The 11,609-nt window shown below is 38.4% G+C and overlaps 1 protein-coding gene and 1 non-coding gene across 13 annotated transcripts in view; both read right to left on the bottom strand.

Moving 5' to 3' along the window:
• Window positions 1–518: 518 nt before the first annotated feature.
• The window catches only part of PUM1 (pumilio RNA binding family member 1), a 175,256-nt gene continuing 164,165 nt past the window's right edge, over window positions 519–11,609 (bottom strand). For all 12 annotated transcript variants that reach the window (XM_051987982.1, XM_051987984.1, XM_051987983.1 and 9 more), the window contains 2 exons: window positions 6,714–6,906; window positions 519–2,259 (listed from right to left, as the gene is read on the bottom strand). In XM_051987982.1, coding sequence (XP_051843942.1) covers window positions 2,128–2,259; window positions 6,714–6,906 — 325 coding nt within the window. In that variant the 3' untranslated portion in view covers window positions 519–2,127. The remainder of the gene's footprint in view (window positions 2,260–6,713; window positions 6,907–11,609) is intronic.
• LOC127558493 (small nucleolar RNA SNORD103/SNORD85) lies at window positions 4,215–4,301 on the bottom strand. The gene has a single exon (XR_007952873.1). It is a non-coding gene; the product is annotated as a small nucleolar RNA SNORD103/SNORD85 (small nucleolar RNA).

The raw sequence follows: 11,609 nt of genomic DNA, 5'->3' as shown, positions 1-11,609 counted from the left end.
TAGCTAAGTGACCCTAAGTAAGTCACTTAACCCTTGCCACTCCTCCTCCCCCTCAAAAGAATTTCCTCTGTTAGTTTCTTTGCCCATCTAATACCTGCTGCAGTCCCACCTTGGACACATGTTGGCTGTTACAACTGTAGGCAACTCTCTTAATTCCTACCCAGATTCCCTACAACAGCTATGCTGGTTAGTTTGGCCTGACCTCCATCCCCCATCCCTTTACCTCTTTAAATCTTTGTTATAAGGGACATTAGCTATGGGGGATAACTAAAGAACTCAAGGGGATGAAGACAATTTCTGTTAATAAATCTAAGCCTAAAAAAAGAAAGGATTCCTTTTGTCCCCAATCTGGAGAGAACACTTTGATTCTGTGACTTGCTAACTGTCCCCGAATCCCTCTATTTCCAAACCCCACACATAAAGTCAGTTTTATTTCACCTGAGCCCAGCTGGCAGATGAGGTGGGTCCCAGTGCCCTGGAGGGGTCTTTACTAAGAGGGTTTAAAGAAAGCACAAACCCAGATTCCAAAGTTGTGTATTTTTCAAAATAAAGATCACACATTGTTTAGAGACAATCTACACAAGTTACAAAAAATAGTTGCCCAGGCATAAGCATACACAGGTTTGTTAATTATACACATATGGTTACAAGTGTGCTTGCAAAAAAGTTCATTGGAAATATACACAAGGCTCTGTAAATGTACACCGTGTAGTGTTACAATTCTATATTCAAACAAGGAAAATTGACAGTATGTTACATTCACTTACAAGTAGACAAAATGCAAAATACAGTTCATCTTCTGTACAAAAAGGGCGGGCTTCACACTTTACAAGGTGGAAGGGGCTCTGATTGGGGGGCAGGGCGGGGCTGAACCTTTGCACGTCCTTTTTACTGTCACAAAATAAGCAAAACATGTTACTCCTGGAAGATTAAAAAAACACTATTTTTTAACTGAGTCATTTTGTAGAACATTTAGAAAGGATCTCGCTACTGTTCCACGAGGTGACAAATAAAACCAAGCTTTTTTTCTCTTTAAACATTAACTAGGCTGTATAAAGAACATTTCCTTCAAAAGAAAAAATTTACTTCTGGTTGAAATTACAATTTACAATATACAACACTATATGCTACGACCATAAAAGGTGTGAATATACATTGAAATGCACAGGTTTGCTAATTTTTTTGTCTTACCAAAAAACGGGTTTATGTTGATTCAAACTTCTCCACATTTACATTACAGAGGTTTACAAATGTACAATTGTACAATCAAAAGTATGTTCCACTACTAGGGTACATTATAGATACAGATTAGACATCAAAACAAGAAAATACTACAAATTTTTATATATGCAAAGTCTACACCAAGTATACACTATATATTTATAGAAGCAAGACCAAAGCAGAGTTGGATTTTTTTTCTCATGCTAAATAATCACATTTTGCCTTTGAACAGAATAAATCAAGTCGGCAGTAAACAAACACACCCACCCTGCTTTTAAAATGTCCTGGGTGTGCATTCATCCTTCCAAAAATCGACTAAGCTAAGTTCTTTAGCATATTCTACTCCCCCCAAAAAAGCAATTTAAAAAGTTTCATAAACTTAAAATTCTCTTAAACTGAAGCTTTAGCAACTCTGAAACTTTTAATATTTATAAACAGCATTAAATGCAGGTTTTGTGCCATTTAACTAAAATGAGAACTTCTGAATTTTGACTAAAATTGGGGGGAAAAACAAGTATTTGCAAAATTTGCCAGTGAGGCAGATGAGTTAAAAACCTTTTTTTTTTCTTTTTTTTCTTTTTTTTTAAACCAACCACCCTGAAAGTTTCTGTACTTGGAATATAGATACAACAGTGAACAAAATATGTGGCCTTCCATGTACATCGGTTACCTATGTACAAGTATCCTATACACCAGTAAAACAGCAGGGCAATTAGTCAATTAAAAAAAATAATTAGTACATGTTATGCATAATAAAATTAAAGAAATTTACAAAGGCTTTTTAGTTGATTTTCTCTGTAATAGGTGAGCAACCTTTAACCCTTTTCTAACTGTATATTGGAGTATTTCCGGTTGCTGGTTGGATTTTGCCTGTTGGCCACTGAGTTTTTTCAAGAATTCATTGCTTCAAATTATACCATTGGGTGGTCCGCAAATTGGCCCCAAGTCCACCCCATTCTTCATATAGTATTTTTCCAGCTTTGCCAGAATATGTTTGCCATAGGTGTACTTGCGTAAAGTAGCAATATGAGGCCGGATCTGGGGAAAGAAAAACAGTTTGTGAATGGAAAGGCTGCCGCGAAACTGTGACGACACAACCAGAGAATCACAGTGAATGGTGAAGTGGAAAGGGACTTTCAGCCAATTCCTATTAGGGAGAAAAATCAGAGCCTTAGCACTCAAGATTTTGTGGCAGGGCTACTTCCCAATCGCCACAACTGTCCTAAGACAGACGCAAATACTCAGACACAGACACGAGGACTACTCAACTGCATTTTGGCTGGGGTAAACTAAATCTTCATTACGCGACTCTCATTCTAAACGATGAAGGGAAACAAGGATACAAGAACAAAAATGAAAGCAGCCTCTGACCTCCTTCCTCCATTTATATACACATATAAAGAAAAACACAATATACAGAAAGCAAAAAGAAAGGGGCTGAGGAAGGGAATCAGAAACTGTTAGGAGAGCAGGAACAAGTTTTGTGTGGGAAGTCAGGGATTCTAAAAGACCAAGGATGGGGAAGGGGAGAGGAAGAGGAGAGAGGAGGAGAGGAGAAGAGAAGGGAGGAGGAAGGGAGAGAGAGAAGGCAGGGAAATAAGGGGGGTTTATCCTCACCAAAGATGAGGGAACAAACTGTGAGAAGGTCAACACTGGCCAGTTGAATGCATGAATGGCAGAAATGTGAATTAGTGTGCTGCGGGGACTTCCGGCAGCCCAGCTGAAGGAGGATATTTGAGGCTGGGAGACCAATGAGAAACTATTGCAACAGTCCAAATTAGAAATAAGGATTGAATGAACTATGCGGACAGATGTGCACAAGAAACACTTGGAGGGGAGTACAAGAGAAATAAGTACAGTGACAAGAATATTTGAGGAGCTTAATAAATATTTACTAATTATATGATCTTGGGCAAATTATAATACCATCGAAGCTTCAGTTTGCTCCTGTCAAAGGAGGGGCTTGAACTAGACAGTCTCTGGTGTGTCTCCTTCAGCTTCACAGCTAGAAGTTTAGGAGCTTAGATCCCAGAGTTTTAAATTGTGGGTCCCAACTGCATATGGGGGTCTTGCACCTGAATGAGGGGTAAGGGGGTTTCATCAACCATTTCTGTCATGTCCGATTCTTCATGCCCTCATTTGGGACTTGGCACCCAATTGGATAATGGAAAATGAAGTAAAATCAAGAGTCAGGAATGATTCCAAGACTGTGAACCTAGGTGATTTAGGAGGAAAATAGTGTTTTTTGCCAGAAATTGGAAGACAGTTGGGTTTTCAGGGAGAGATAAAAGACCTGATTTAGATATGCTGAATTTGCCAAACTTCTGGGACACATCTGAGAGCAATATCCAAAAAGCTTAGCAGACAATGGGGATTCACAGCAAATAAAAAAGACAGATTATAGATAGATAGATAGAAAGATAGATAGATAACTGAAGATAATGATCCTGCCTTTGTGACACCTCCCATGTGCTGCAGGGGAAACTATTCTGATTCCTTTGACCTATCCTATATGGTCCGTCTTCCTTGGAATGTTTCCACTATGGAGACATGCAAAGTAAAGAGAAAGTAATTCCAGATTATCCCCAGGTTCCAGGGAGCATCCTCAGCTCTCTTTCCCTCATGAAAATGGCAATTGGAAAATTCCAATCTGTACCACCTTCTGAGTAGGCTGCTCCCAAACCCAGACCCACATCCATCTTATTCATGTCCACATTCAGATTCTTAGAAGAATCAGATTTATCATGGAACATGAAAACACATATTTGGAAGCAAATGTTTAATGGAGTAGAGAGTAGGGAATGGGGATGTAACAGAATCTTCTGTCAAATGAAGCACAGGAGTTTAGGGACAATGCTAACAGGGCAGTTCTCCCTCACTGCCTTGCACTGGGGATCATGCAGAAGCTCACTTGGGGGGCTCTCACAAATTCTGGCCCTTGCCTTGGCTCCCCAAGTTTCCAAGCCTTTTTCTGAAGGGTTCCCACCTAAATGTCTGGCTCAGCACTTCTGAGTACATAGTAAAGGTTCTCATTACCGAACTGTGTTCTCAGTGAGGGCAAGAGTGTCATCACTGCCAGACTCAGGGAAACAGCAAGTCAGAAGCAGGGTGATGAGTGAGCGCCAGTGCCTCAGATGCCAATGTCACATCCGCTGCCCCTGCCTTGGCCTGACAAGCTGGGTTTGGAGCCAGAAAACCAGGACCCCAGTGTCACCTGTCCCTTAGGACAGGCATTTATTTTGAAAAGTCATTTAAATTCTCAGGTTCTCCATTTCCTCCATCTGTGAAGTGAAGAGCCTTAAGGTCCATTCCAACTTTTAAACAGATGATTCTATACAATATAAACCACTTTCACTCCTCTGCCACATTAACCTAGGGATCATCTCACTTTCCCATTCACTTTCCGAGGGCTAGTTTCCAATAGTAATTCTTCGTCAGGGTATTAGTAATCAATCAGCTGACTACACCACAATGTCAAAACCAATGGAAATAGCCTCCAAAAGTGTTGGAACTTTGACTTTTGATATACGCAGCATTCTACTCCAAACCCCTTAGTTTCCTGGCATGTCCTATCAAAGAAAATAAAACAGCAAAAGAAGCAAAAAGGTATTTCCTACAATGTGTACCGTTATTTGCTTTTATCTTATACTTCCTTTCCAGAGTGACTGTCCCTTCCTCAGCGCTCTCTCCCTGTCTCTGCAAACTGGTCTCAGTAGAAGGAACAGGATACAATAGGGACATGGAACGATAGGGACAAGGCACACAAGGCACACTTAGAGAGGCCTGAACTGAGTGAAAGCAATTGAGAGAAAAGAAGGGAAGAATGAGAGGGAAAGGGAGGAATCTCAGCACCATTTCTAGCAAGGTGCTGTCGTCTTCAGTGTTCATATCAGTAATGGTTTTTCAACTCTCATTTCATGTGTTCATACTTCACAGGGAAGAGAAGTAGGGTATGGGCCTGACAAGCCAGGGACAGCAGTAGCTTAAGAGGGAAAGTCATTAGAAGCACTAATCAAGTCAAACCATAATGATAGTCTAACACTGACCTTTACTTTCTTCCATATTAATGCTGAACCCTTAATCCCTATCTCCATCTACTCATTGTGAACAGTGCCTCTCTAAATGTTCATTAAAGTGAGTGGGGCCGGCCTTTTTGCTGGTCAAGAAAACATGATTAGGCTCAGGCAAGCATCATTTCAGGAAACTCACAGCGTGCTCTTGTTCCCCCAAATCTCTTCCAACAGCTCTGTGATGATTTAAATTTCAAAGTCAGAGAGCTATTTCCTTAGCTTCATTAAGGTTTGGTTCCTTCTCAGAATGCAAATAACTCGGAGATTTTATATATTGAGTTTAATCAGTCAGAATCCCCTGCGTATGAATGAGATGATCAAATTCTTTTCTGTAAACACAGTGATTTTGATTGTTTATTTGAGGAGATGGAGTCTGTGCACTGTTTCATCAGAAGCCTTGGTGGCAAAAATCGAGACTTATAGAATAGGGAGGCAATGAACTATAGGAGAAAGAGTATTGAAAGTATGAGTCAAATGGGCTCATGCCAGCATTTATGATACCAAATATAAGTACAGTGACAAGAATATTTGAGGAGCTTAATAAATATTTACTAATTATATGATCTTGGGCAAATTATAATACCATCGAAGCTTCAGTTTGCTCCTGTCAAAGGAGGGGCTTGAACTAGACAGTCTCTGGTGTGTCTCCTTCAGCTTCACAGCTAGAAGTTTAGGAGCTTAGATCCCAGAGTTTTAAATTGTGGGTCCCAACTGCATATGGGGGTCTTGCACCTGAATGAGGGGTAAGGGGGTTTCATGAAATTCTGTTTTATTATTAGTAAATGTTTGATTTGTGCAACTACCTCATAAAATCTATGGACCCAAGATTATGTAAAAATTTCTTGGGCAAAAACAGGTCATGAATAGAAAAAAAAAAAGAAGTCCTGACCTAGATAACAACAAGAGCAACAACATAAGTGATAACGGTGATAGATGGTGCTTTAAGATTTGTAAAACACTTTCCATGTGTTTCCTCAATGATCCTTCTAAACACCATGGGAGGTGGCTACTATCATTATCACTATTGATAACCCAGGCAGACTGAAGTGAAGTGCCTTGCCCAGCATCATACAGCCATATAGCTGTGGCTGGATTTGAACTGAGGATTTCCTGGATGCTCTATCTACTTAAAAGGTATCATTTAGCCTGAAGATCAGAGAGGTGAAGGGATAATTATCCACAGACACAAAGTAATGAGTAGTGAGTTCAGATAGGAGGCCAGTTTCCTGACTCTCAGTCTAGTGATGTAATATAGCACAGATTTTGGAGCTCTGACTTTTAATAAGGAAGAACCTAACACTTTCTTCTGAAAATGTAGTCACCCACGTGCAGGAGGTGTTAAATCTGCACCTTCACAATAGGGCAGAATTGCTGCAAGTGGTCTCCCCCGGACTTCCATGAGCATCAAGGGCAATGATATACCTTATGCATGACAATCTTCCGCTGAGCTGGTTCGGCCACGTCGATCATTTTCTGGACCACATAGTTGGCGTATTGATCTTTCATCATGGTGTATAAGGCACTGTGAGGGCCATCATTCATGGTGCACACCTCATCAATCAGCATGGCACGCTCCGTGCGAGATGCATGAGTAACACATTTTTCTACAACGTTGCTGTTAAAACACAAAACGATAAAAAGGTCTGAAAACAAAGCCATGTGGTTAACAGGCACCTGAACCTAGCCCAATGCCTGTATTTTCAACAACAGAAACAAAACCAAAACACTGGTCCTCAGTAAGTCCAGTTAATCATGGCTTCAAAGGACAATCATAAAAGAGTCACTTAAAGGGTGACTGGAAGGGTCTTTGCAAAATCATCTGGTCAAATCCTTCTAAGTTTCTTGTGAGGTGACTCATCTAACTAAGTACCACACAGCTAATTGATAGTAGAGACAGAACTAGGTCCGAGGGTTTCTGATACACAATTTGTGCCTCTCACCAGGCTACCCAACCCAAGAACTTAATGGGCAAATGGAAAGATAGCCTATTAGACACTCTCTCCAAATCACTTCAACTCCTCCCCAAAAGAATTACATGTAAAACATAAATTAACAATATTAAGTGTTTATTAGGTTTACAAAGTGCTTTACAGATATGTAACTTTATTCAACAACTCTTGGGATAGGTACTATTATCATACCCATTTTACAGTTGAGGAGACTGAGGCAGGCCAACATAAATTATTTATCCCAGGTCACAGAGTCGGTCAATATCTGTGACCAGATTTGAATTCAGACCTTCCTAACTGTAGACCTAGTTCTCTGCCCATTGTGGTGCCACTCAGATGACTCTAACCTTTGATACACTAAAACAGAAAACTACAAATGTTCACTTGGCTCACCAGAGGCACGAGCACTAGCAACGCCTCAAGCTTGGAAAGGGCCTGACCTTCTGGCCATGTCCTGCCCACTGGAGTGAAATAAAGAACAGGAGGAAGCTGGTTATTTTTGCTTTTGGTTTTCCCCATGCTTAGCTTAGAGCCTAGAAGACTGGCTGAATGACTAAAAATGAGCTTCTACAAGAGGCCTTTTACTTTCCCTTTTTTTCCCCGCCAATTTACACTCAGTAATCTTGTTTGCCTGCCACTTTCCCCACTAGAACATGAGCTCCCTGAGAGCACAGTATAAGAGTTTAATTAATGCTTGTTGTTCACAAGCACACCTCATGCCACAAGAAATCTCAGATCTTAAGTGTGCCCAGGTACATTGAGAAAATAAAGCCAGAAAATAAAGGAAGAGGTCAGATGGGTGCCAGTGTTTATGCCTAATCTGAAGAGAAGAAAACAAAAATTCAGCTGGGGTCAGCCTTCCCTTTCCCATGAAGGCTTTCAAAGACCTGAGCAAGTGATCCCATAGCCATCAACCTAGAAGACTGAGGTCACCGGCCACCTTAAAGTCTGGCTTCAAAAATTTACTCACTAGGGAAAAAAGGGGGTGAAGATAGGAAAGGAGTGGAGAATAACATTCCCCTCCCTCAAAAGAATGAACTAGGAAAAAAAGTACTTGATTAAAGCCCAACAGATAAACATATAAATCAACCAAGGAGGATCCTAAAATCAGAAGGGGAGAAAAAACAAAGTAAAACCCAAAGCCCGATTAAAGACACATGTGTGTGTATCTGTTTGTGTCAGAAAGCATGGAACAAGAAACTCAACAATGGTTTAAAAGAGAAATTTAATCCATAAAAAATAAAATAGAATAGTAGGTAGGTCAGATATTAAAATTCAAAACAAAATTTTGAAAAGCAATTTGCAGATGACAAGAAATTAAATACACAACAGAGAACCATCTCTCCAAAGAAGCAAAATTTAACAGATTTGGAAAACAAAAATACAGAAGAGAAGGAAAAGTTGGCAAAAGAGAAACCATGTGTCAACATTAAAAACAACACCAACACACTAAGACATGAATTTCATACAAACCAAAGGGCCTGACTTGAAAGACAGAATACACAGCAGTAACTTCAGGGTCATAGCTCTGCCAGAAAGAAGAGACCAAATGAAAAACCCTGTAGATCACAATGAAAGATATAATACAAGAAAACTATAAAAACGATCTGAATTAGGACAACAAAGTCATGAACAAGAATATCCAAACCCACTACTAGAAAAACTCTGAGCTCCAAATGTCAAGGCAGAGTATTAGAATTTAATGATGTCAATAATGAGCAAAAAAAAAAAAAAAAAAAAAAGAAAGAAAAAGAAAAAGAAAAAGAAAAAAGAAAATTAGCAAGCAGTCAGAAGATCTTGGATTATGAATAAAGTATATGGAAATAACAAAAGCTCATTGCACAAACACAAGAAATCACAGAAGAAAATGGAAGATACTATGAACAGTAACCCCAAATGCTATCTTCAAACATCATCTAAAGTTAGCCAAATTATTAATGAAGAAGTAAGACGCCAGAGGCAGCAGAATATTCAACTCAGAAACAGTCACAACAATCAGTGGAAGAGACAAATTTTATTAGTGTCTTTCATGGGACTGGAATTATAGAGGGAGATATCGTGTATATATAAGAAAGGGAAAGATGAGGCAGAGAGAAGAAGAGGTGATGGTAATACTTTCCAGGTAAATCCATAACTGAACAGAGAGTTTATGTTGCACTCATAATCGGAGGGAATGAAAGGAAGAGTCTCGTTGTATATGAGGTATATGTATTAGGGGGAATGGGAGACGAGGACTTTATGATAGATTTGGTCTGGGGAAGACTGTGATGCATTAGTAGTAATTATTTCATAAGGGAAAGGATATGCAAGTTCTTATTAAGGAGCTTTTTAAAAGCATGACAAAACAAAGCAAAAAAAGGAAGATGAAGCAACATCCATTAAAAAAAAATTTATATATGTTTAGAAGAAGGATCTCAAGACTGATACCTCATAAGGGCATGGTCCCCAAATTAGAAAACAAAATTCAGAATAGACTAATGAAGAGAAATATGCTCAGTAAAAGACAATAAACGTGAGAAGAGATGGCCGTCATTTCGAAAAAAATGGATTAGTCTCTAAACTGACTGCAGAACAAGAAGGACTAAAGTAAGAAGAGAAATAAGTAGATAAATGAATAAAAGAAAAAGAAATGAATGATTTAGCTAGAACCTAAAAACTACAGAAAGGTCAGGAAATGGGAGGGTAAGAAAGTGCTTCTGGGCATCACAAGACTTTAAGCAAAATTAATTCCAGGGACAAAGCCCAGATTTAAGAGTAAGAGGATTTTAGTAGAAGCAGTATTAAAGAAACTAATAGAAGAAAACACCACCTTAGTTAATCATTAACTTTAAATGTGGATGAACTAAAATGTATTAAAAAAAAACAAAATTCAATAATTTGTTGTCTACATACACATACCTATCTATCTGCCTCTGTCTATCTATGTATCTCAGAATGAAAATAAAGTTGCAACACAATTTACCATGTATCAGGTAAATTAAAAAAAGCAAGTGCTACAAGTACATGAACAAAGCAAAAATGAAAATACCAATAGAGATCAACAGGAAAATGATATGCATAAAAAAAAAACACAAGTAACAAGGCAATCATTATTAATATATATGCACCAAATGGAGTAGCACTTGAAGTCATAAAGGAGAAATTAACTAAACGGCAAAAGATATAGCAATGATGATAAAAGTTTTTAATGTTGTTTAAGAGCTAGACAAAATTAACTAAGAGATCAACTAAAAAGAAAAGAGCAAAGTGAACCAAATTCTTGGCGAGTGTAGAGATGAAAGCTTTAAATTGGTTTCAGAATAAGGACATTAAAAGTATAGACATCCCTCATTACCATGGAGTACCTTTACCAAAAAAACAGACCACACTAAGGTAGAAAACTATAAAGTAATATAAAAGTAAAAGTATATCCCTTAGAGATCATTGCCACTTTGTTGCCAACTTTTCCTATTATAAAAAGGTACTGCTTTAAGAATTTGCAAATATTGAAAATGTACTCACACTAGAAATAGGTGTCTATTTTCTATTTTACTTAGTTTTTAGCTAATAGAGGCAAACAATCAGTGAATCCATCAGGTTTAGTATCTTTTAAGTAAACCATCAAGTCTTCAGCAACTAAATCTGACTAATGAAGTGGAGTTCAGCAGCATCTTTTCTTTCTTAAACCTAAATTTAGATCTGGGACTTGAAGAGCTCAGAACAAGGAGACAATAATTAAGAGTCTGCCCTATATCAGACCACTCTAGGAACATATGAAGCTTGCGGTTCTCCCCAGACTGTCCCCACAACACTGAATACCCTAAGAAAGCAGCACCAGAATCAGCTCAGACCTTCATCTCCAGAGTGCTGCAGAACTCAGTCCTAACAACAGATATGAAGTCTAGAAATAGGCTAAAATTAAGAAAACCTAAAAAACTCCACCATAATAAGCCGTTATGGGGGCAGAAGTGCTCAAGACACAAAAACAGGAGAAAAGAATGTCACCAAAACATCTACAAGCAATAAAGACTTAGAAACAAATTCAACTACAATTCCTAAAAGGTTGGTGAAAGTTATATAAACAAGACATGAGAAGATATTTAAACATGTACTTAAATATACTACTAGAATTCCTAAAAGGTTGGTGTAAATTATATAAACAGGACTTGAGAAGATATTTAAACATGTATTTAAATATACTACGCATACTAGGAAACAGAAATACCTTTATTCAACAAGGAAACAGGAGGGAGAGAGGAGAAAGTAAGGAGAATTAAAGAGCAAAAGAGCACAGATTAAGGAAGCAAGCATTATGTAGTATTTACTATGTGTCAGGCACTATGCTAAGCATTTTACAAAGATTTAATTTTATACTTGCAACAAAATGGTG

Source organism: Antechinus flavipes, chromosome 3 (assembly GCF_016432865.1).
Source record: "Antechinus flavipes isolate AdamAnt ecotype Samford, QLD, Australia chromosome 3, AdamAnt_v2, whole genome shotgun sequence".
NCBI classification, from domain to species: domain Eukaryota; kingdom Metazoa; phylum Chordata; class Mammalia; order Dasyuromorphia; family Dasyuridae; genus Antechinus; species Antechinus flavipes.
Note: the sequence above shows the minus strand (reverse complement) of the source record. Positions and strands in the feature narration are given on the sequence as shown.